Source organism: Myodes glareolus, chromosome 23 (assembly GCF_982192425.1).
Source record: "Myodes glareolus chromosome 23, mMyoGla1.1, whole genome shotgun sequence".
Taxonomy (NCBI): Eukaryota; Metazoa; Chordata; class Mammalia; order Rodentia; family Cricetidae; genus Myodes; species Myodes glareolus.
Window position 1 is genome coordinate 27449086 of NC_142048.1, and position 23786 is coordinate 27472871.

The following is a 23786-nucleotide window of genomic DNA, read 5'->3' on the forward strand; positions in this document are numbered from 1 at the left end:
AACTATCTTCCTGAACAATTATATACTTGAGAGAGTAAAGTAGTCTGGCTTTCGAGACATTGTAAACTTAAAACCATGCTGGGGAAACTGAGTGTGCTTGGCTCCGGGTCCTAGCACTAGAAGATACCAGTTTGCGTAATTCAGCAAATCAAGTGCCACGGTCAGATTCCCAAGCATACAGATTTGAGATCATGCTGAGTTTTCTTTCTTTTGTTTCTTTCTTTTCTTTGTTCGAGACAGGGTTTCTCTGTGTACCCTTGGCTGTCCTGAAACTTGCTCTGTAGACCAGGTTGGCCTCAAACTCTGAGATCCGCCTGCCTCTGCCTTCCGAGTGCTGGGATTTAAGGCGTGCGCCACCAGCGCCCGGCTCATGCTGCATTTTCAAGCCTTCTTTCTACATGGAAAATGTGGGAGGAACCCTATTTTCTCCCAATCAGCATCTCCTCTGAGCAGTCATTGTGTCACAGAACAAGAGAAAGAAACCAGCTCTAAGACAGCTTCTTGTTCTAGGAGTTGAAAGGAGATCCATTTAAGATGTCCCTCTTCTCCTTTCTGAAATGAAGGTGGTCTTCCACCAACTGTACAAGTCGGCAAGCCCAGAAAGGGCTGGGACGTCTTCATGTACAACTGAGAAACAGCAGTAAGTTGCTCTGCAGCTCTCAGAAAGGCGACATCCCAACAAGCCATAGTCAAGTTGAAAATGCATATGTCACACCTAATCTACCCACCACGGGTCAGCCACACAGCATACTGCAACGTGCTCAGGCCGCAGCCTGCTTTCCTGTGGTCCTGCAGCTAGCTGAACAGAAGCTGTGAGTAGCTGCACTGCCTGCAGTCATGAGGAAATACACTGCTGCATATTGTTACCCCAGGAAGAAAGAGCATCATTAGGTCAACAAATCATAAACCAAGTCTTCGTAAGCCAGGGACAGGCTATATATGGGGAAAGTATATAAAGATGGTACATGAGGGGGCTGGACAGATGGCTCAGAAGTTAAAAGCACTCACTGCTCTTCCAGAGGTCTCAGGTTCTATTCCCAGTACCCATGTGGCAGCTCACAACCATCTGCAACTCCAGTTCCAGGGAACCCAACACATTTTTCTAGCCTTCTCTGGCACTAGGCATGCATGGGGTGCATATTCCCAAATGCATGCAACCTTCTTGAACATAACACAACCTTCTAAAACATAACAGATCTATAAAAAGGTCTGTTCAGGGCTTCGGCTATAGCTCAGTGGTAGAGCAACTGCTTAGCATGCATAAGGTCAACTGCTAGCACCACAAAGATAAAGAAAGAAGTAGCAGGAGCTAGAGAAATGGCTTAGCAGTTAAGAGCACTGCCTGCTCTTGCAAAGGGCCCAGATTCAACTTCCAGAACCCACACGGCTGCTCACAACTGTAATTCCAGTCCCAGAGGATGCAATACACTCTTCCACCTTCTTCCACCTTCTCTGGCACTAGGCTTGCACGACCTGCACAGACATACAAGCAGGCAAAACACCCACAGGCACTAGAAAGACATAAAGAGGGAAAGGAGTAGGTCTTGAGGGGGTCCACTTCTGATACTAATGTGTTCAGTCCACTGGTTAGAAAAGCCAAAAGACAGGATGCTTAGCAGGAGCGGCTTACTGACACCCAAGGAAGCTTTGCAGAAAGCTACCGTGTTTCCTGCTATCTTATTTCAAGCCCATTGCTTGCAGAGCACCTTAAAGGCAAATGGCTTCCCAAATACAGAGGAAAGAAACATCTATCTGCCCTAGAAAAGGCTGCTGTGCTGCCCTCCTGTGAGAGGAAATGATTCTCTGCTGCACATCCACGTTCCTGACTGCCCACTTCCTGCCGGAACTCCTGCACGGGCTTCCTTTAAGCTTCCCTTCTTCTAGGGATCACTCAATAAAGGGTACCTACTTACTGTTGTACCTACAGATGCTTATGTTCAGATAAAGCCTGGTTCTAACATACAAATACAAACTATAAACTTCGGTACTGAGTTATCAGAAGTTGAGTCTATCCTTGGGAGAAGCTAACATTCCTCCCTATTCTAGGTCCATGCATCTCCCTGACACAGGAACACATTTCTGCCCTGTAAGCAGGAGAACTGCCTTAACATATTTTTTTAAAAAAAAAAAATACTCACTGCCTCTCAGTTTCCAAACAGTTGCCAAAAGCTGAAATTGGTGTGCATTGTATGGTTGCCAGGTTCTCTTCCGACGCAAACCTTTTCCAAACCACAGTGAGGCCAGCAAGATGGCTCAGTGGGTAACGGCGCTTTACTTGCTGCCAAGCCCCAGCGCAATCCCTGAAACTCACACAATGGAAGAAGAGATCTGACTACTCCAAGATGGCCTTTGACCTCTACACATGCAGTGTGGACTGTATAACACACACACACACACACACACACACACACACACACACATATTACAATAAGCAAGCGTAATTTTTAAAGCTTTAAACGTTTTTGAAAACCACACTGGCTTCCTTCTTTTTCCTTATTAAAACATAGCATGGTAGAAACAGCTCAGGTTTGGTGTCAATCACACCTAGATTTGAATGTTACCCACACGCAGCCTGTAAGGATGTCTACAGGCCTCACCTATCAACCAAAACCTAGGAATCATGCCAGAACTACCATGAGACCGAACTGGCCTCCTCTAAGACTTCTCCAAAGAAACATCAAATGGCATGGCAAGTTCTGCCTAAGGAAGAGAGGACAAAGACAGATTCTCCATAGCAAAAAGGCATCCAAGGCCCACTGTACGGAACAGAGGTGTATCCCCTGCCCTGCACAGGGGTGACCAGATTAATGTCTCCAACACCTTGCTCAAAGTCTTTGAATAACTCCACAATGTGGACTAAAACTCTCACCCCAAGCCACTATAATTCACCTCTGTTCCACCATCCCAACCCTTCTCCCACTGATTCTGGCCACCTGGGGACACTGGCGTTCACACCGTGTACTTGAAAGCAGGCTTATCGCCGTACAAAGTCCTTCCGAGCAAGACTTACCTTTGTGTCTCTGAACGCCCCCTCAATTTATCAAGCATAGCGCCTTGTAGATAATGACACACCGTGACTATTAGTCAATAAGGAAGTAGATGAATCTCTTCTGGAGAACAGATGGGGCTGGGAGGGAGAGGCGTGTTAACATATCAACTCTATGTTAGGATAAATTTATCATACATGAGTGATAAGGAAAATAAAAAGATTGCAAAAGGCATAAAGGCTAAAAAGTGAACCGATTTACTATTTTCATATAATCCAGAGAATTCAGTCTGGTATATTAACTAACTTTTGAATTTATTCAATGTTTCATTTAAAAATAAACTTCCTTGACTCATGCACGATGAAGAGTCCTGAGCAGTCAGCATTAGGAAGAGCTCTGTGAAACCCAAGATGGTTCAGACACGGTACCCGAAGAAGAGTTAGAGCCAGTCACATCCAAGCAAAGACAAGTCATAATGTCCTCGAGGCGTTACTAGAGAAGCTTTCCAGGGGCGATGGAGATATACTGGCAATGCCCTCCTGCTACCGCGCACCCCCCAGTGTGGCTGTGCTGGCAATGCTCTCCTGCTGCCGCACACCCCCAGTGTGGCTGTGCTGGCGACTATGCCCTCCTGCTACCGCGCATCTCCAGTGTGGCTGTGCTGGCGACGATGCCCTCCTGCTATGGCACACCCCCAGTGTGGCTGTGCTGACAATGATGCCCTCCTGCTACCGCGCACCCCCCAGTGTGGCTGTGCTGGCAATGCTCTCCTGCTGCCACGCATCTACAGTGTGGCTGTGCTGGCGACGATGCCCTCCTGCTACCGCACACCCCCAGTGTGGCTGTGCTGACAATGATGCCCTCCTGCTACCGCACACCCCCAGTGTGGCTGTGCTGGCGACGATGCCCTCCTGCTACCGCACACCCCCAGTGTGGCTGTGCTGGCGACTATGCCCTCCTGCTACCGCGCATCTCCAGTGTGGCTGTGCTGGCGACGATGCCCTCCTGCTATGGCACACCCCCAGTGTGGCTGTGCTGACAATGATGCCCTCCTGCTACCGCGCACCCCCAGTGTGGCTGTGCTAGTGACGATGCCCTCCTGCTACCGCGCATCCCCAGTGTGGCTGTGCTAGCGACGATGCCCTCCTGCTACCGCACACCCCCAGTGTGGCTGTGCTAGCGACGATGCCCTCCTGCTACCGCACACCCCCAGTGTGGCTGTGCTGGCCATGATGCCCTCCTGCTACCGCGCACCCCCAGTGTGGTCATTTAACACCGCGGGTCAGCTTAACCTCCAGGTCCCACTCACCTCCACCCACCCTCGCACGTGCATTTCACAAGACTGGAACCCGGTGTTTTCTATGGGCGGGTCATGGGGAACCTGTGTTGAGAGGGTTTTACTTTCTTCCATAAAAGCTCAGGAAAAGAGAAGGCCTCTAGAAGGTTTCAAAGAAGAGGAGGCAGTCGAACTGAGTCTGAAAAGCAGACGCTCCTCAGGTCAAAAGGAAGGAAAAGCATCCCAGGGGAAAAAAACAGACAAACAAAAGAAAAACAAGGGCGCGGGGGTGGGGGTGGGGGTGGCATAAGGAAGCAGCTGAACCATTAGTATGAGAAGCTGGGCAAGGGCCAGACGAGGAAACAGCTGCAAATGTTGACGGAGCAGGGCTAGTCTAGAGAGAGCAAGCCATCCTTGCACTTCTCGGGTCCTTGTTGACTGACTGAAGGACACACCCAGCACACACCAGAGCGTGCACAGATGTGGCCGGGGCACTTTCCTACCTGCTGTCTGCTCTGTGTCCCTTTCTAGGAAGCGGAGGCCATAACCTCTTATCCCTAACCGACGGTGGACAGGTAATAGGACCTGGGGAACTGATTCAACCATTGCAATTGAACTCGACCTACATTGATCGAATGTGTCTATGCGAGCCACCTCACTCTGCCCCGTGAGAAGAACTCCACAGCCCTCCAAAATTCATAGCTGGCTCCAAAAGACAGTTATTTATAATCGAGGGTAGGATGTAGTAAGTGAAAATAAGCCCCAGACACAGCTAAGGTCTCGAAGACCTTCGGATCGTATTCCCATAGTGACAAGTTCAGCAAATATCTAATTAATGCTGCCACTGCAGTCCAAGAGGCCAGGTGCTCTGACCGCCACAGCCAAGGGCAACACCATGTTTACCTCAGTCACGCTGCGGGAGTCTCAGTCACATGAGAGTCAACACAAGGGCGGGCCTCCATCCGGTTCTCCAGTGTCTAAGCCTGAACCTGAGATGTTCTGCCTGCCATTCTATGGCTAACATGCTGTGTGCTGTGTTCTTAGCAAGAAGGCCTCACACAGAGCGAGGGCTAGAAGGACTCCCAGAGAAGAAAGCCCCATCCTGCACATGTCCACTCTGCTAAAGCCTGGCCTAGGAGCACGGCCACTCTCCAGCCTCTCTAATCTGAAGGGGTTTTAGCCAAATCTGAGACATTGCCCCATCTGCCCTTCACTTTGGGTATGATAAACCCACTCAGAATCGCATCCCTTTTTTATGAATCGATTCAAAATAATAGAGTACAAAAGATATTTTTCTATCTTTGTATTGCTTCCCCTTAGACACAGAGGACACAGTTGTGCAGGGGTGTTCTTCAATGAGAGTGCTTGTCTTGCATGCACGAGGCCTCTGATTTTATCCCCATCACTGCAGAAGGAGGGAGGTGGGGAAGGAGGGAGGGAGGGAGGGAGGAAGGGAGGGAGGGAGGAAGGAGGGAGGGGAGAAGCAGGGGAGGGAGGGAGAGAGGAATGGAGGGAGGGAGGGAGGGAGGGAGGGAGGGAGGGAGGGAGGGAGGGAGGGAGGGAGGGAGGGGAACCAATCCGAAAGATGAGTCAGGTTATCATCAGTCAGAATGCAGTCCTTTTGGCACTGCTTGTCAAGTCTATGACCTGCAAACACACATCCCCTCCCACTGCTTCCCACACATCGCAAGGCTGGAGTCCGGCTGCACTCCTTCACGGTCATTATTTTCTGAGACATATTCCAAATCCACGGCAATCTGCTCTCCAAGGGAAAAAAGAGAAGAAAAAGTCTGTCCTAACCCCAGATAAAACCTTTCCTAACTGGGAAAGCGGAATGCAAGTCACAGGCACTCACCGTGATCATCCCCACCGACTCATGAGCTCAGTCAGGCCGGACCAGCTCTCCAGGCTGCAGCCCCGCAGCAGACCTTCTCTGGCTTCCTTTCCTCTCTCTGTTCTTTCAACCACAATTGCCTTGCTTGCCTGTAAGTTACCAACTGTCTGTCTGTCTTCTCTCTCTCTCTCTCTCTCTCTCTCTCTCTCTCTCTCTCTCTCTTCCTCCCAGAAGTTGTGACTAGAGCACACCCCAAGTTCTCACCTCCTCCCTCTTCCCTCCCTGAGCTTCAGACCTGCCATGCTTCTCCGATGCTCACACTCCTTCATCTTCTGTCACCACAGATGTTCTGTTACCTGCCTCCTCCTTCACTAAACTCTCAGACCTCGGGAGAGCATGGCTGGAAATTTTTCAACTGTGCATCTTTGCAACTCAGTACTGCACACACAGCTGCTCCCAAGGACCTGCTGCGGGAATTCATCCCCTGCAGAGATCTCCTACAAGCGGTGGGTAGAGCCGGCTTCAGCTTCATCTCATCGCTCTCATTGCTTTCACAGCACTAACAGCTCATTTTAGGGACTCTTGGGGGGAGGAGGACTTTTGCTCCTTGGGCTAGAGAAATGGCCATTGAGAGTACAGGCTGCTTTTGCAGAGGACTCGTGCTTAGTTCCCAGCACCCACATTGTGGCTCACAAGCATCTGTAACTCTAGTTCCAAGAGGTCTGATGCCCACTTCCGGTCCCTATGGGCGCTGCATGTACATAATACGCAGAGACATCCATGACAGCACACACTTATGAATACAAATAGATACCTATCCTTAAAAGAGGGGGAATAAGTTCTGAGACTTCTTCTACTACCCCACATTGTATCAGATATGATATTATGTGTCTACCCCAATATTTACAATTCATTATGAGTTATTGTCCACACCAACTTGCCAGGCTGTGCTATTCAACAAAATCAATTTTCCAGAGAGAATGAATGAAAATAAATACTTGGGGGCAGACCATAAATGTCAACTAACAATGAATCTGCTATCATGATTGAGCTGCCACCCAATGTCTTCATATGCTACAGTTCTTGTAAGAAAAAGTGACAAGTTCCTCACTCTGGAACTGAACATGGTGGCAGACACCTGCACACAGAGGCTGAGGCAGGAGGATCACAAGTTTGAAGACAACCTGAACTTCATACTGAGACTCTGTCTCAGAAACAAGAGGTTCCTCATTCTGTTGATGATTCATAACAAATATTCAAATGCCTTTATTTGCTTAACAGGGCTGTTATTACGGCAATACATTTTTCCATCCACATAGTCGTAGTGAGCCATTGCGGAGAGGGCTGTGCTTAAATTATTATCCCCCTAATTGTTATTCCGAGGCTGAACTGACTCACCTTCCCCCTGGGATACGATGCAAGCGCTGAGCCTGTGTGGAGATTTCATCTGAATTGAAACATTCCCTCCTATAAAGAAGTTCCTGGAGACTCAGGACATTAAATAACTTGCCAGTTTCAGGAAGTCCCTAAAATGTAACAGATTCACAAGACCCTTTCCTCTCCATAAGCAATAAGGACAGCTGAGGAGAGATTATAGCTGGAGTATAATTAACATAGGATAGATGTTATATCTAGGATAGCAGTATAGATAGAGTATAATGTAACATAGGATAGATGTTATATCTAGGATAGCAGTTATATATAGGATAGCAGTATAGGTAGAGTATAATATAACATAGGATAGATGTTATACCTAGGATAGCAGTGTAGCTGGAGTATAATATCACATAGGATAGATGTTATATCTAGAATAGCAGTGTAGCTGGAGTAAGCTGTGCAGAGCTCCCCCTTCCCTGAGTCAACACTGTGCTACGATGGTCTTTCAGTGACGTACCTGCCTTCGAATAATGCATGCTCCTGAGAGTAAGCACCTCTGTGAGTGACCCCAACAAACTATTGATTCAAGTTGAACAGTGGTGGTGTCCATACTTTGGCCTGTCATCAGTCCCCTATGTGGAGTGAGCAAAGACTTAATCATATGCCCCCAGGAGAGTGTCACACAGCACAGCCTTGGGGTCCAATGGACTTCCTCATCAGTCCTAAGCAGTTATCCTGAAAGCAAGAGCTGGCTGCAGTTAATTCACATCCACATTCCCCTGGTATTTTCCCTTCTTTATAGAAATGGTCTATATTTCAAGTCCTTCTTTATAGGACTTGAGATATAATAGAAAAAAAGCATTTAATGCACAGTCCAGCAAAATAAGAGCCTGGCCAGCAACACAGGCTATAATCACTGAAGAAACTCCTAATTCAGGGACTGGAGAGATAATTTAGATGTTAAGGGCTCTTGTTGCTCTCACAGAGGATCTGGACTCAGTTCCCAGCACCCACATGATAGCTCACTATCACCCCTAATTCTGGTTCCAAAAGATCTGATGCCTTTTCTGACATTCAGGGGCACCACACATGCACAAGGTGTGCATGCGTGCACACGCACACACGCGCGCACACACACACATCACACATATAAAATACATCATTTTTTAAAAATGCATAAAGAAATCCCCATTCTATGGGAAGGTTGAGTACTTTTTCCTGGTTTTCCATGTACCCATGCACTTCACTCATCGGCAACTTAAAAATTGCCCAAAGTGCACTTTATCAACACTTAACAGCAGTTCATTTGGGAGGCTCACTTTCCAGATCATATTTTAATGTCATCTGGAACCTACCAAGAGAATGACTTGATCTAGCAGCTGAGTACCCAAGAAATAAACAATTTAAAATCAGGCACAGAATTTAAATAGATATTTCTCATCACGAAAAGACATTCTACCCCACTACAGTTACTAAGGAACTGGGAATCAAAATATCATAATGAGGAATCCCTCACATCTATGAGGATTATTTTAGAAGGGGAAGTACAAATAGCCCCTAAAAAGCAACACATGTAGGGAAAGAGGCAAAGTCCTTGGAACTGGCGCGCATTTCAAGCAGAAGCATTTTTAAAAAAAAAAATGGTACAGCAAGTATGTAAAACAGTTCAGTGGTTCCTAGGACCTACCTAACATTCCAGCCTTTTGTTGATGATAAGGGGCAAACCAATCTCTTGTGTAATACTTCTCAGCGAAATTAGGGAGTCGGCAGGGTTCAGGAAGGCTGAGAGGTAAGAAAGAGGAGTGTGGGATGGAGGACGTCACATCTGTTTCTGTGATGCTCACACTGCCCGGGTTCTGCGGGACCACCTGGACTAGAGAAGTCCTGGAGCAGTCTGTCAACTCGGACCTAGGGCTGCAGCATTGCCAACAGTTTTGGGGAGGTCTGCAGCTGATTGGAAACCTGCGGAGGAGGGAGGACAGTTACAGACTAGAGACAGAAGGTAAAGTTAAGAAGTTTAGGGGGAAAATTTTAACTTGGGTGTACACTTGAAACTTCCAGACCCAAAATTCTGGTACTTGGGGGCAGGAATCCCAAGACCATGGAACAAAGAGAGATCCCACTCTCAAAAATAGGCAGGTGGGGAAACTGAGGCTGTTTATTGACAGGAGCACTTATCTGGAGTCTGTTTGACCTGTGACAGGTGAATACAAGTCGTGATTTCCCGAAGCTTACAAGAGTTTTTTTAAGTTTATTTATATATATATAAATATATATATTTAATTATATATATAAAATATTAAAATATATATTATATATATAATATATAATATTTTATATATATATATAAAGAAACAATAAAAGTTTTAGACACATTACCACTGTTTGTAATCTGTAGTGAAGTACATATCGTAGAAAAAGCAGTAGACTCACACCTTCGAGTCATAGCAAAAGCTATGGTTTGGGGTTAAAAGAATGAACAGTCTTTCCTCTATCCAGGCAGCTGGATTATATAGCTTATATAGACTGGACAGAGATGTTGTCAGTACAATGAGAAGCACATTTAAGGCTATACTTAGAAGATGATAAAAGAAATTTAAAATTTTGAACTTGTGACTATGCTATTAGCAGTCACTGCTTTAACAGGGATAGATTAATAGTGTATAGAGCTCTGTTGATAGTGGAAAACTCTGAGCCTTTGAAGTCGTAGTAAAATAATAGTATGGCCAGGAGGAAAGAAATCCGAAACATTTCTCATTTTTCTCATACCTTAAATCCCTTCCTTAGGCTCTTACAACTCGCATTTACACACCTTAAAACACTTTCTTAGACCCTCACAACTTACATCAACTTTAAACCTTTTCTTTTCATTCAAGCATTCTCAAGACACAGGTGGTTGACTACTGAGAGAAGTTGCTACAAAGCAAATTCCTTTAAATAAAGAAACTGTAAAAAGCTACATTGAAACTAGTCTTGTGAGTGTATCTTTTTCGGTGTGAAGTCTTCCAGCAAGGGAAACGGTGTGTCTGCCTTTCTCAACAGAAGACCCAGTAGCTCTAGAAAAGCGAGACCTGATGCCTGACTTTACATAGGAAGTCAACTGGCCATGCAGCTGCAGCCTTCAGGGGGAAGCTGGTTTGCTCGCTTGCTGCTGTTAAACTGACAAAGCTAGTTAGCGGCCAACACCATCAGAGATCTGAGGAGGATAAACTATAGCAAGAAATATAATCCAAATGGTCTACGTATCAGCTAAATGAAAGAGATTTACCAGCAACCCTAGGCTCCTAGATGGTTCTGTAGAGGGCAAAGCCTTCAGCTGCCAGACCCAGGAAATCTGAGAGATTCATCCTGTGGAGAAGGAACTTGGGAAAACTGACCTACATTGTTGAGGCAGTTAGCAACAGTCAATCCAACAGTGCCCCCATTTTAGGCAGGGTCCCGGAAGTGGGAAAGACATGGAGCAGGTCTTGCCCGGTGGTTCATATCACCACAACCCAGGTGGCGTAGTCCATGCCCCACTGTCTTCTTTGGAGACCTTACTGTCACCACTAGGAGCTAGCATTTCTGTCTATCATGGGACACTTTTTTCATTAAATACTTTAAATGCCATATTTAGCATATCTCTGAAGAGCCTGAGGGCCACTATCTATTAAGTGTACCTGATTCTGAACAAACCTTGCTTCTAGTTACTTGTTTTGAGCTTAATCTTGCAAACATTTACAGGAAACTAAATAAAGCTTGTCCCTGTAGGTGGATTACATTTGTACTTAGCATGACTGTGAATATAGTTCTGGACACATTAAAAAATTTGATCATTTATAAGCTTTCTGGGCATTAACTTGCATGTCTCAATTATCTTTAATGATTTACATCAAGTTAGTAGCTTTTATAAAATTAGGGTTTTATAGCTTTTACCCTATTAAGTTTGAGCCTTAAAATTTGAGTTGAAAATTTAATTGAAGATCCTTAATAATAAATAATAATAAAACTTTAGATCGTAAATCCAGTCCAGTTCCCAGAGAAAGTGGGAATTTTACTAGACCAAAAATGTCGTTCACATAGATACTGGAAACCTTACTTTTCTGATCTGTTTATAGTTTATTACGGAATGTCATAGTTCCTTGTATAACTCGGCTTATCCAAGTTGCTAAAAGTTAACAAAGTTAGCCAAGACAAAGAGGTTAGACATAGACCTTTAGGTTAATTACTTTTAAGTTGAGTAGACCTTAAGAATTTATAAACCTTATTTATCAAACATATATTGATCCTTAACTCAAAATTTTAGATGTCTAGTATCGAACAATTAGCAAAGATATAAGATGTTAGACATACACCTCTAAGTTAGATTCTGTTAACCTGAGTATATCTTTATAACCTTAGGAATTTATCATCATATGAAAATCCATCCTAATTCAGGACAATTTGGAGACATACTGTTGCCTTCTTAGCCTAAAATGGAGATACAATAAGCAGGGGACTCAGCAGGACTAAGTTTTGTAAGTGTTGCTTTAGCTGGTTTATGCCACATGGCTATTTTAATCAAGACAGTGGTGAGTTACATAGCATACACTCTTTTAACCTTAGTAAAGATGGCTGCCAGTCACATGCTTGCTTATTCTGATGAAGTCATCAGTAGAGATGGAGGCAAGAAACATGGTTGCTATTGAAAAGCATCATTTTTTCCTAGTAGATCTATTTTTTAAACAAGAGTTAAATCCAAGTTACATATACACCATAATCTGAATAAGAGTTAAATCACATATATACTAAGTTGTAGCAAACTAAGGTTACCTAGGTATAGCTTTTGAACTGTAAACCTGTCGCTGTAAGTTTTAAGCTAAATTTTGTCACAGGTTTTTTTAGCCATACCCAACGAACTTACAAATCTTAAAATGGTTTATAGAATAGTCTTAAAAGATTTTTTGAGAAAAGAGGGTAACGAGATCATAGAAATAAAAGACTTTTAAGAGTGGAAAGTAGAAAGACCATAGAAATAAGAGATTTTTAGAAGTGTAGAACAGAGAAAGCTTAGATATAAGAGATTTGGGGGGTCCTTTGTTTACGCAGGGATGGGAGTTGTTGCCAGAAGGGAGAATCTGAAAATGAATTGTGCCAATTCCTGGCCACTGACTGAGCTGCACTGAGGCCAAGCCATTCGCAGTAAGACAGTGAGTGATGGGTTAGGAAAGTCTGTGAGTCAGAGGAGGAAGAGAGAAAGGGTCATAGAAGGCCCAGGAGGGAGCTGAGAGAAAGAAGGGACAGGGTCACAAAGAGGTACCATCTGAGGGAGGATTCTGGGATCTTAGAGCCAAGAAGGGCTTACCTAAGGAAGCTGTGGGGCTACGGCTCCTAGGGGGAAGCCAGGAAGCTCCCAGGAAAACTGAGAACAAAGGGCCAGAGGCTGATAAGTGTTGTGGTGACAAGAACCTGAGTCTGGTGTCCCCAGGCAGACTGAGAGGGTTGTCAGAGAGAATTGTCCCAAATGACAGAAGAGAGGCGTACCTTTCCATGTGACAGGGGCCCAGTAGGGCTTAAGGGGCTTTCTGACACACCAGTGTGGCCTCTGTAGAGATCAGGAAGCCCCGGGTGACAGCCAGAAAGGATGAGAGACGAGTGGTTAGAGCAGGTAAGAAGAAAACACCTGAACAGGCAGCCTGGGAGAGACTTGTGGGAAAGGGGAGGGTTCCAATAGAGGGAGAGGAGTATGTGTCTTAGTAGAGAGATGGGCCACATAGCAGGCATCTGGTATAGCAGAGAAATGGAGAGATGTCCAGGTAGAAATATGCCCAGAAGATACTGTCTACATCCATGTTCCCAGCAGCGTTGCTCAGGAGAACCGAGAGGTAACGACAGCCCGCGCCCACCGACAGGTGCTGGACTAACAAAGCATGGGAACGTCTTTCAGTCCTGACTGGGGGTAGATTCCGACACATGCTGTCACCAGGATGAACAAAGGAAGCAGACTGTTGAGTAAAGTGCAGTACGTCAGGCACAAAAAGACAAACGAACGCTTCCATCACCATGAGGCGTCAAGTCCGCCGAGAAAGGAGAAGGGTGGCTTCCAGGGGCCGAGAAAAGCGAAGTAATTGCTGAATATGAAGAGAGTTTCTGGTTGGGATGATTTTTTTTTAATTCAGGAAACGGTTAGTGGCGATGGTTGCACCACACTGTAAATGATCTTAAGGCCACTGAACTGTCCACTTAAAGATAAATGGAAAGGCAAATCCTACGAGTTAAATTTTGCAACTGAGAGGTGACAAGGAGGTATTTATTTGAAAATCCGCCACTCGCTGCCAATGTCACCTTCGGTCTTCTCTGACGAAAGTAAACATTTTTAGCATAGCTGACTTGAAGTATTCACTAGAGGCACAGGCACACAGAGAAGGAGAGAAGCGCTTTTTGGATCAACTAAAGGCTAGTTTTCCCTTCATGGTGACGGTGTCTAAGCTCAGGTTTGAGAAGCCCCATTAGTCAGTCCGAGAGCCGGGTTCTCTTGGCCCAAGCCTTCAAGGAGAGATTCAGGGCAGAGTCGCGTAGGATCGGCGGCAGCATCGACCCTCAGCGAAAGGGAAGAATCCTGTGTAGACAGCTACCAGCCTTGTACTCACGTTTCCTCAGAGAAAGCAGGCCCCTGACAGGAGTTCTACGGCCACAGCTGCATGGGGAAGAATCATGGGAAAACACCCGCAGTATCAAAACAGTCTATGCTTTAGGCCTGTTTTACAATCTACCAAGAATCTGGTTTCTAGAACCAGGAGATACACCGATCAGAAGTCCTGCTCACTGTGGCTTCCCTGACAAGACGAGATAGCTGAAATGTGGCCCTTGGACTCATAGATCATCTCTAGTGGCTGCTAAAACCATGTTTTAGTTGCCTAGTCGAGTGATCCTACTATAGACGACTGAGGCTCCCCAGTAGTGGGGATGGAGGTACCTAGCTAGGTCAAACCCCATCTCCCTCCTCAGCACCATGTGACTTCTCAGCAAATGACTCAGCGCATGAACAAAACAGTTGATTCTTTCTGCTGAGCACCTTCCTCGAGCCCATCTTCCAAACTGTAAATGTACTGATTTTCAAAAACTACTAAATCAATCCATAAACAATCTTTTGCTACCTTAAAGCTGCCTGGCCCCAGCAATTCCTCTCCTAGAACATTTTCCTGCCACCGCATGAATGCCCGCATCATCAGTACAACATACCTCAAAGCAGAAGAAGCAGTCTAAGTGCTGTCCCTACCGGGGCCTCCTTCACAGGCTCCCCAAGCTTCTACTTCCATTCTACAGTGGGGAGAAGAAAAGGGAGCCTCAACATGGCTGCTGGTACCAGCACGCCCCACATCCCTAAGCCCATGCTCCCTATTGCGGTTTTCCCTTCCCACTTAAGGGCTCCTTACCTTGAAAGGCGAGGCCAACTGTGCACGGAAGTTAAACTGTCCCATACGAGGAAAATCCCAGAACCCCTAAGAATCACTCACTGTAGACTTGCTTTCTGGATTATTATTTTAAAGTGAGATTATATTTTTCTGTTCTTCTGCCGGCTGCAAATCCCGAAACCCACTGGAATTCACTTAAAACCAATCTGCTGCGTTTTTATGGAAGAGAATAATCAGGAAAGTTCGGCCCCACTGCACAGCTCCGAGTTTTGTTGCTGAAGGTTTTTGGGTTGGTCTTTATTTTTCTAGCTGCTGGCCCTGCTAACAGGATTCCATGAAGGTCACATTTAATCTTGCAGCGACAGGCTACCTAAGCATTTCTTAGGTTGGCTTCAGTAAAAATAAATTGCCTGAGTTCTGCAGACAGGCCTGGTGGTTGAGCCCAAACAATTAAATCCAAAGGCAGCTGTAAAACGCACTTGATGTCCAAAGAATTTCACTGCACAGGTTAAGGGCCGGAAGTGTTTGTTAATGACGATAACAAAGGTACAGCTAGTTTAATCCATGCAGAAAGCAACAGCTCTTGGAAGCCCATCTCCAGTTTATCACCAAATAGATTTATATTCACAAAAAGGTGTAGCTATCACCACTGGGAATGAAATGTCAGGTTCTTTCAAGAGCCGTGGTACGAAAAAGAGAAGCTGAGCAATTTTTCATCTTACGGCTGTTGAACCTCTTCTACACAGCGACAAGGCCCCTTGCTAGGTGACAAGACTCCGTGCCTATGTGCTAGATACACAAACCAATAGGTTTCTAACACAAAGCAGAGCTCCGTCACTCCTTCTGGGCTAGATTTCAGCTTTCTGAGCTAACCTTTGCTCTAAACTGAAAATCAAAGCAGCAAATATTTATCTAGTTCTTACGGCACATCAAGTGCCCGCGAGGAATGCAGAGAAGCACATGATCCCAGGTCTCAAGTGACACATCACGGAGGTGAGAAAAATGAAATAACCAAAGCTTTTCACAACACGCCCAGAGGCCCGCAAACACTCAGGTATGCACACAGCTTGAAGCCAGAGGAACAGCACTGCTGGGTGCTGCTTCTGTGGCCATTCAGAGTGCTTACTGTTTTCCGCTGAAGAAATCAAGTCAGGCTTATGATAAGAGGCCAAAAGAGAGTAATGAGGCTCTGGCTAAAGCAGAAGACTTTACCTTCTTCCCTTTGGTCCTGCTAGGCTCCGTTCTTCTATTAAAATTGACCCCTCCTTCACACACACACCCGCACACGCACACACACACGTGTGCACACGCACACACACACACACACGTGCACACACACACACACACACACTGCACAACATAAGGACCAGAGTCCGATCCCCAACACTCACATAAAAAGCCAGATCTGATGATCCACATTTGTAATCCCAGCACTGGGGTGGTGGAGACAGGAGGATCACTGCCAGTGACAGGCCCTGTATCAAAAAAAGGTAAACTATCCCAGAGGAGTGACACTGACCTCACGTGTGTGTGTGTGTGTGTGTGTGTGTGTGTGTGTAAGGAGATCACTGAGCATCACTAGTGTGTGTGTGTATGTGTGTGTGTGTCAAGAGATCACTCAGCATCACTCGTGTGTGTGTGTGCATGTGTGTGTGCATGTGTGTGTATCAGATCACTCAGCATCACTCATGTGTGTGTGCATGTGTGTATAAGATCATTCAGCATCACTCATGTGTGTGTGCATGTGTGTATGTGTATCAGAAGATCACTCAGCATCACTCGTGTGTGTGTATGTGTATCAGGAGATCACTCAGCTTCACTCACGTGTGTGTGTGTGCGTGCGTGCGTGTGTGTGTGTAAAACACTCGGTATCACTCCTCTGGTACAGTCTGCCTTTTTTTGATATGGGGCCTGTCACTGGCAGTGATCCTCCTGTCTCCAGCCCTCCAGTGCCAAGATTACAAATGTGGACCATCAGACCTGGCTTTTTATGTGGGTGCTGGGAATCAAACACTGGTCCTCATGCTTGTACAGTGGACACTACCAACTAAGCATCTCCCCAGGCTCTCTGCATCTTCCACCCCTATACCATCAACTATGGTAGCTGCTAGCCTCTTGTGTCTGCTGAGTCCTCAGAATGTAGCTAGGTCAAATTAAAATAAGGAGCAGGTTTGAAAAAAAAAAAAAACATACGGGGCTTTAAAGATTTACTATTAAGAAGAAATGTAAAGTAACATTATCTTTGCACTCATGATGCTGAAGTGATAACATCTGGGAAGAAATGAGTCAAACAAATTTTATTATTTACCTGTTTCTTTTACTTTACTAACATAGATACTAAAACCAAGAAATAAACACATGGCTTGTGTTGTATTTGTACCAGACCATGTCCTCCTCATTAACCACACACACACACACACACACACACACACACACACACACACACTTTGGTTTTGTCCTTCAGTCTCTGGACTAGGGATTGATACACCTAACCAAAGTTTTAACACAATCATAAAACAGGACTGTATTCATAATTGGAGTAAAACTGTTCTAATATTTCATCAGATAAAGAACAGACATGTGAAGTCACCAGGGAAGGGGTAGGCTGTAAGGAAGACCATGCTTTTTAGACCTCCTCATTTGCATGCACCCTGAGAAGGAGATCTGTGGCCATTTGTCTAAGTGAACTGCTCTTATCTGATGGGGAAAAAAAACCTCTTATCTCCTCAACGGGACCAAAAAGCAGAGTCTAGTCCAGACCTCTTACTTAATTAGGGTCTCCAGATGCTAAAGCTAAGAAGACCCTGTCTGCCAAGGCATTTCTACTGTACAAAAGAGAGGGACAGAACTCGGAGCACATCACTAGATAAGACCCATATATCTTAGCAGAAGCCTGAATCCTTTCCACTCCATTTCAAAGGAGCAAACATTTAGAGTTCTCTGTGTGTGTTCCTGCCTGTCTCTCTCTTCACACCTCTCCCCTTCTTCCTCCCTCTAGGGAAGGGAGAGGGGCAGTTTCTCTACAGCATGCAATGCCCCCAACACGATGCATCAGGGTCTAGGTGTGGAGACCAATACTGCATTGATCCTCTTGTTGACCTGCTTGTAAATAATGGGAATTCTTGTCTCCTTCTCCGGTGTTGTTTCTGTGGTATTTACAACCATATAAGGCAGAACTGTCACATGGGTTAACATCATAGACCATTACTAGTTCTTGGCATAGCAAGGCAATGGTGCCTTCCAGCATTGGCTAGGAACACCCCAATTCTTAGCCTGAATCTGTACAAGGAAGCAGAGTGAGATGGAGAATGGCTAAGTCAATAGTTAGCATTCTGCTCAGCAACATTCAATTTCCTAACTTGTCTTTCTTTAATTGGTTGAATGTTTTTCTGAGACAGGGATTCTCTGTGTAACACTGGCTGTCCTAGAACTCACTCTGTAGACCAGGCTGACCTCAAACTCACAGAGATCTGTTTGCCCCTGCCTCTCGAGTGCTAAAGTTAAAGGCAAGCCCCCAAACTACCTGGCCCAATTTCCTATTTCTAATTTCACACTTGCTAGAGTTTGGTCAGTGGGGACACATGAACACTGTCTTGAGACCGTTTCTCTAGCCATGAAAGTAACTACAGATGACTCAAATTTAAACAAACGCCAAGTATCTTGGGGGAGGGTATTTAAAGAAAGTCAAGTATATCCTACTATCAAACTGTTTTCTTCTAGCATCTTTTAACATTGCATAAACAAAATTCACACAATTTTTAAAATAAGAGCAGGGGCACAAATCTAATATCCTTTTCTCCCAGCCAATCCCCATGTGATAAACATTTCCCCTCATTAAATGCTAGCCAAAAGTATGATTTTTTAAAAACTACCTACTTTCCAGATACGCCATAATTTACATATGTTTCTCTTGTTGGGTATTCAAAAGGTTCACAAGTATCTATATGGTGAAATCCAGTTCAATAAACTACCTTACACATAAATCTTTGTTCTAACCTCCAGTCACCTCAAGGAAGTAGATTTCTAGACACACCATTAACGGAACAGACCATTTAACTCTTATAAGATTAAGGTTTGGTTTGAAACAAAGTCTCACTTTGTATCCACGCTAGCCCTGAGCTCATTATGTGCCCAAGACCACCTCAACTTTGCAGCAATCCTCCTGCCTCAGCCACCCTGATGTTAGAGAGGCAATCATTCACCACTGTGACTGCCTGACTGGAACATTTAACATTTTTAACACTGTGAGCATATATCACTAAGCTAAATTCCAGAAAACTCCTCTTTGTGTAAAGCTTCAGCTATATGATACTTCACCAGATTTCCCAACAATGGGTGACCTGTGGTGCCTACCTAGCTAAGAACTCACAGTTAACACTTCACCTGATCTGGCAGGAAGCACAAACTGGCCAGTCTGCTTTCCGGCTTCCATATATACCACTTGGGATCGGAGAAGAGTAAAACCCAATCAAAGAAAAGCAGTCTGGGGGCACAGCCTATGAGAACTGCCACAATGTTTCTGATTTGCTGTGTTGCCTCCTATCTTCTGAGAGGGGGTTTAGAGAAAGTTTAGGGGCCTTACAATGTGAGTCTCTGTCCTTCTGTCCCCAAAACTTCAACATCAATACCTCTAAAATGACTTCGACCATGCCCACGTGACAGTCGCCTGTAAATCTGTGTTCACTTGCATAGAGGCAGAGGCTGCCTGGCAATTTCATGTCGCATTTTGTCTTCCACAACATTAAAGGTCTAACCCCAAAGACAACAGAGGGGGCTCCTTCAGTATTTCAACTAACAACCTTGCGCATCTCTCCCTCCTTAACTCCACAGTGTAGTTGACTCTTCGCAATGAAAGGAATTTCCTGGAACTTAACTTCGTGGGATACGTTTACAATATTTAAAATATTTAAAATGCTAAACTTGGAGTCTAAGAGATTGCTCAGTGTTTAAGAGTGCTTGATCATCTTCCGGAGAACCCAGGTTCGGTTCCCAGAAGCCACACAGACGCTTACAGCCACCTGTAACTCCAGTTCCAGGGGATCTGCCACCCTCGTCTGGCCTCTATAGGCATCAGGCATGCACATGGTACACAGACATACATGCAGACAAAGCACTCATACATATACATAAAATAAATCTTAGCCATTCAAGTCAGATGTGGAATTTCTACCTGCTCACTGCCTCTCCCCTCTCCTCCGCTACCAAGTACCGACTCTTTAGCTTTCTCCTTATTCTCTCCCCCACTCTCCCCTTGCTGCACCCTCCCCAGTTCTACTCCACTACCCTGCCAACACCACAGTTAGGTGTCAGGGCATTCTCTTCTCACCACTGCTCTTTTCTTCACCTTCAATAAATCTAGGATAAGGAGAACAAAATTAAAAGTGACTGATATTGGCTGAGATAAAGCAATCTGTAGGCAGCTCCCGCTCATTCACAATGTCAACCCAATAAAATGGGGAGTGAGTCAGATTTGAAGCTCACGGGGCCAAAAACAGATAGATCTTCTGTCTACAAAAGGACTTTTTTGGGTTGTCCCTAAATCTGATAGGCATAAGCTCACTAAGGACCAATTAAGTTCTTTTGGTTGCCTAAAGCATGGCCATCCAATACTGTTGCACAGATAGCAGTAGGTTGGTTAAGTACATGTGGAAATAAATTATTTTGAAAAATGGCATGGGAAGTATTTGTTGCTCAAAAAATAAGTTTGTTTAATGAAAAATGGACAAGCATTTATCATACAAAATTCTAAATTAAGATCTCTGTTCAACTGCATTGGGTATGTTCTCAAGATTTAAAAAAAAATGCTTAGGAAGTCCCCCCCAAGAGTCTCCTGTTTCTCCTGTGTGTCTCCACAAGTCTCTTTGTTCGACTCTAGTTCTTTCTGGCTCACCAGAGCTGATAAAGGGAAGTATAATCCAAAACAGAAACAAAACAAGACAGGAAAAAGAACCCACCATAACTATGGCCTTCCTGCACAAGGAGGCACCACCACACAACACTGTCTTTCTTCACTCTTGAGAATGGAAAAGTCAGCGTAGGACAACCACGACGTGAACGCCATTTTTGGCAGGATGACTAAGGCCAATACGGGCAGTACCAACCACAGGTGAGTCCTATTCAAAACAACAGGTAAAATGTAGAAGCAAGCGGCTTTTGCTTGTTGTTTGCTTGGCATAGCCTTTGAGCCAAGGCCAAGATCGAAGACGCACCCTGGGAAGAAATCCTTGAATAGTGAGCGGTTCTGTACCTTTGCCCTGGCCACACAATTGAGGGAGCCTGGAGGGAAGGACCTGGCATACTCTAGGGAACAAAAGGTTCACAGTGACGGAGCGAAGAGATATATTATATGCTATAATGTAGTATAATACTATGGATTATAACCAAGCTCAAGTCTGGAAGATTTAGACTTGAGGACTGTAGCCAGTCTCAAATCTATAAAGAATCCTGAATGGTTTTTAAATGTTCCTTTCCCTTGGTCATTTAATAATAAACAAATGTATTTCCTGGTCCCCTAAGGATTACAGAACTATCTAACCACATTTTAGGGAAATTAAGGTCCAAAAGAGGGGAAGTTACTAAAGAATGAATAAAAGAGATAAAAGTCATCTCCAAGGCTTGGGGCGTAACACTTGCTCAACATGTTCAAGGCTCTGGGTTCAATTCAGGGCACATACACACACGCGCGTGTGTGTGCGCGCGCATGTGTGTGTGTGTCTGTGTGTCTGTGTGTCTCTGTATGTGATCTATATTATTCTAAACAAATCAATTTGTTTATGTTGTATATGAACAAAACTTAAAATTAAGTAATCTATATATATGTACTATATATTTATATGTATATAAATTATGTGTGTGTGTGTGTGTGTGTGCGTGTGTGTGTAGTGAATTCTAGGATTCTGAGCCCACTCACCTTCCTCTAAACAAAACTTTGTACATGACCAGTTGTCCACAAATGTTTGATAAGTTAATAAGTTTGTTGCTACATTTAACTAACTATTCACTTAAAGTAATGATTTGAGACTCCTGGATCCCAGCAGAACTTGAAGTTCTGAGGGAAACTGCCAGTTGGTTCCAGTACCTCATGGCTGTCACCTTAATACAGACCTGCCCAGAGTGCCAACATTTCGCTATGTTTGGATAGGATTACATTTACTAGATTTGATGAGAATAGCTTTCTCGAGTTGGCCAGGAGTTCTGACTGGAAGTCATAGGAGGCTAAGTGGTGAAAAGAAGTCTAGTCTCATGAAGTCTTCCTAAACGAACACAATTTGTGTCAGAGAACCTATCCTAAGGTGAATCGGTAAGGAGTGAAATCAATTTAAAGGGCTCCCTGACATCCAAAGGCTGGCCATCATAGGCCTACAACTTGCTCTTAATTCAGAGAAAGCCCAGGGAATCTTCATGACATGGCCACAGGTGGGTGGCAGCTGCCTGGGGCATGTATCTTTCTGGGTAGTATTTTCTTTAGTATTTTATTCTCAAATAATAGTTTCAGGTTTAACTCTGATATTGACACATAATTCGTTACAGGGCTGGTTGGAGGAGGTAAAAATCAAAGCTTGATCAAACTTCCTCAGCTACAATCTCTACCAGCTCACACCCCCTTAAGTCGGCCAGTTATACATTAAGCTGATATTTCTAACTAAATATTAATCCACGCAAGCCAAAGAGCAGGGAATGAATGGGACAGACAGAGGAGAAAGTCCTGCTCACCTCCTCCCCTATTCAGGAAGGAACGTGGGATGCCATACAGATAAAAAACAACGGACCCTACTATTAACACTTCCTATTAATACACAGAAATCTATCTGTGTATGTGATTATGTATTTACACATATTATAAATATGCACTATTTGTGTTTATTTACACCTGTCATGTCATATTATTTTTACACACAGACGTGCTGAGCACTCGAGGAGTCGGTAAATCTAAGCGTCCCAAGACCCTTCAAAGACAATGCAACTAAATATAGACGCGAGCTAAGCCGTATCTGTAGCAGCCATCACTTAAGGAGTCTGAAACAGTGGTGAAGAGAATTCAGGCCACAGCACAGTGCAACCTGTGTATTGTATCTATTGTAAATAGGGAAAAGATGTTGTCTCTCACGCTCAGAGCCTAACTGTAACACATATGGGCACAGCTGTAAGTGTGGGTATCAAATGCTATTTAGAAAAGAGATGAAGAAAGGGTCACAGTAGGTGATAGGGAAGGACAGAATGTAGGCAAAGGGGACCATGAGTCATGAAAGAGGATATGAAGCTAATGGTTCTCTAGTTTCAACCCTGCGACAGGTTTCCATTTTAGTGGTAGATAAGTGCACACAAATCTAGTTAATAGTGAAGTATAAACCCCCAAGTGAAGCTCCATGACTTCAGAAAGGCCATAACTGTATAAAAGTTCGCAGAAATGCAGAGAATTTGGGACTGGGCTAGTATTTGTCTGAGTGGCTACCTTAACCTAGTTGTATGTTTTTTATGTGAGTTCACTATGATAAAGTAATTTAACTGATATGTAAGTAAATAAAGAAAACACTCATCCAAATCATTTGTTCCCATACCATTTGCTCTCCATGGATACCACTTAACTTTTCTCCTAGCACGCGCGCGCGCACACACACACACACACACTTTCATTCACATAATATTTCACTGTTAAATATTTTCTTGGTATTTCGTATCTAATAGTTTCCCACTATTTCATCCTTTGCCATTATTTTATATGCCCTCAGAAGTATCGACCTAATTGTGATTCCCCACTTTTACTTTATAGACAGGGTTTCCGTCTGTACCTGAACTTGAACTCACAATCCTCCTGCCTCTGCCTCCCTAATACTGGGATTAGAGGTACGTACCAGGACATACACCTCCACATGTATATATACATATATATGTGTGTATATAAGCTTTACATATATATATATAGGTTAATCTTAACAATA

General features: G+C 44.5%; 1 protein-coding gene across 6 annotated transcripts in view; it reads right to left on the reverse strand.

Annotated features, from left to right (window-relative positions):
- Irf2 (interferon regulatory factor 2) overlaps positions 1-23786 on the reverse strand; it is a 108546-nt gene that overhangs the window by 81317 nt on the left and 3443 nt on the right. Inside the window, exon 1 of one of the 6 annotated variants that reach the window (XM_085680285.2) lies at positions 14869-15598. The exons of 4 other annotated variants lie outside the window; for them this stretch is intronic. In XM_085680285.2, coding sequence (XP_085536411.1) covers positions 14869-14913 — 45 coding nt within the window. In that variant the 5' untranslated portion in view covers positions 14914-15598. Of the gene's footprint in view, positions 1-9161; positions 9370-14868; positions 15599-23786 lie in introns of those variants that run through there. One more of the 6 variants, XM_048455813.3, reaches the window with a different exon arrangement.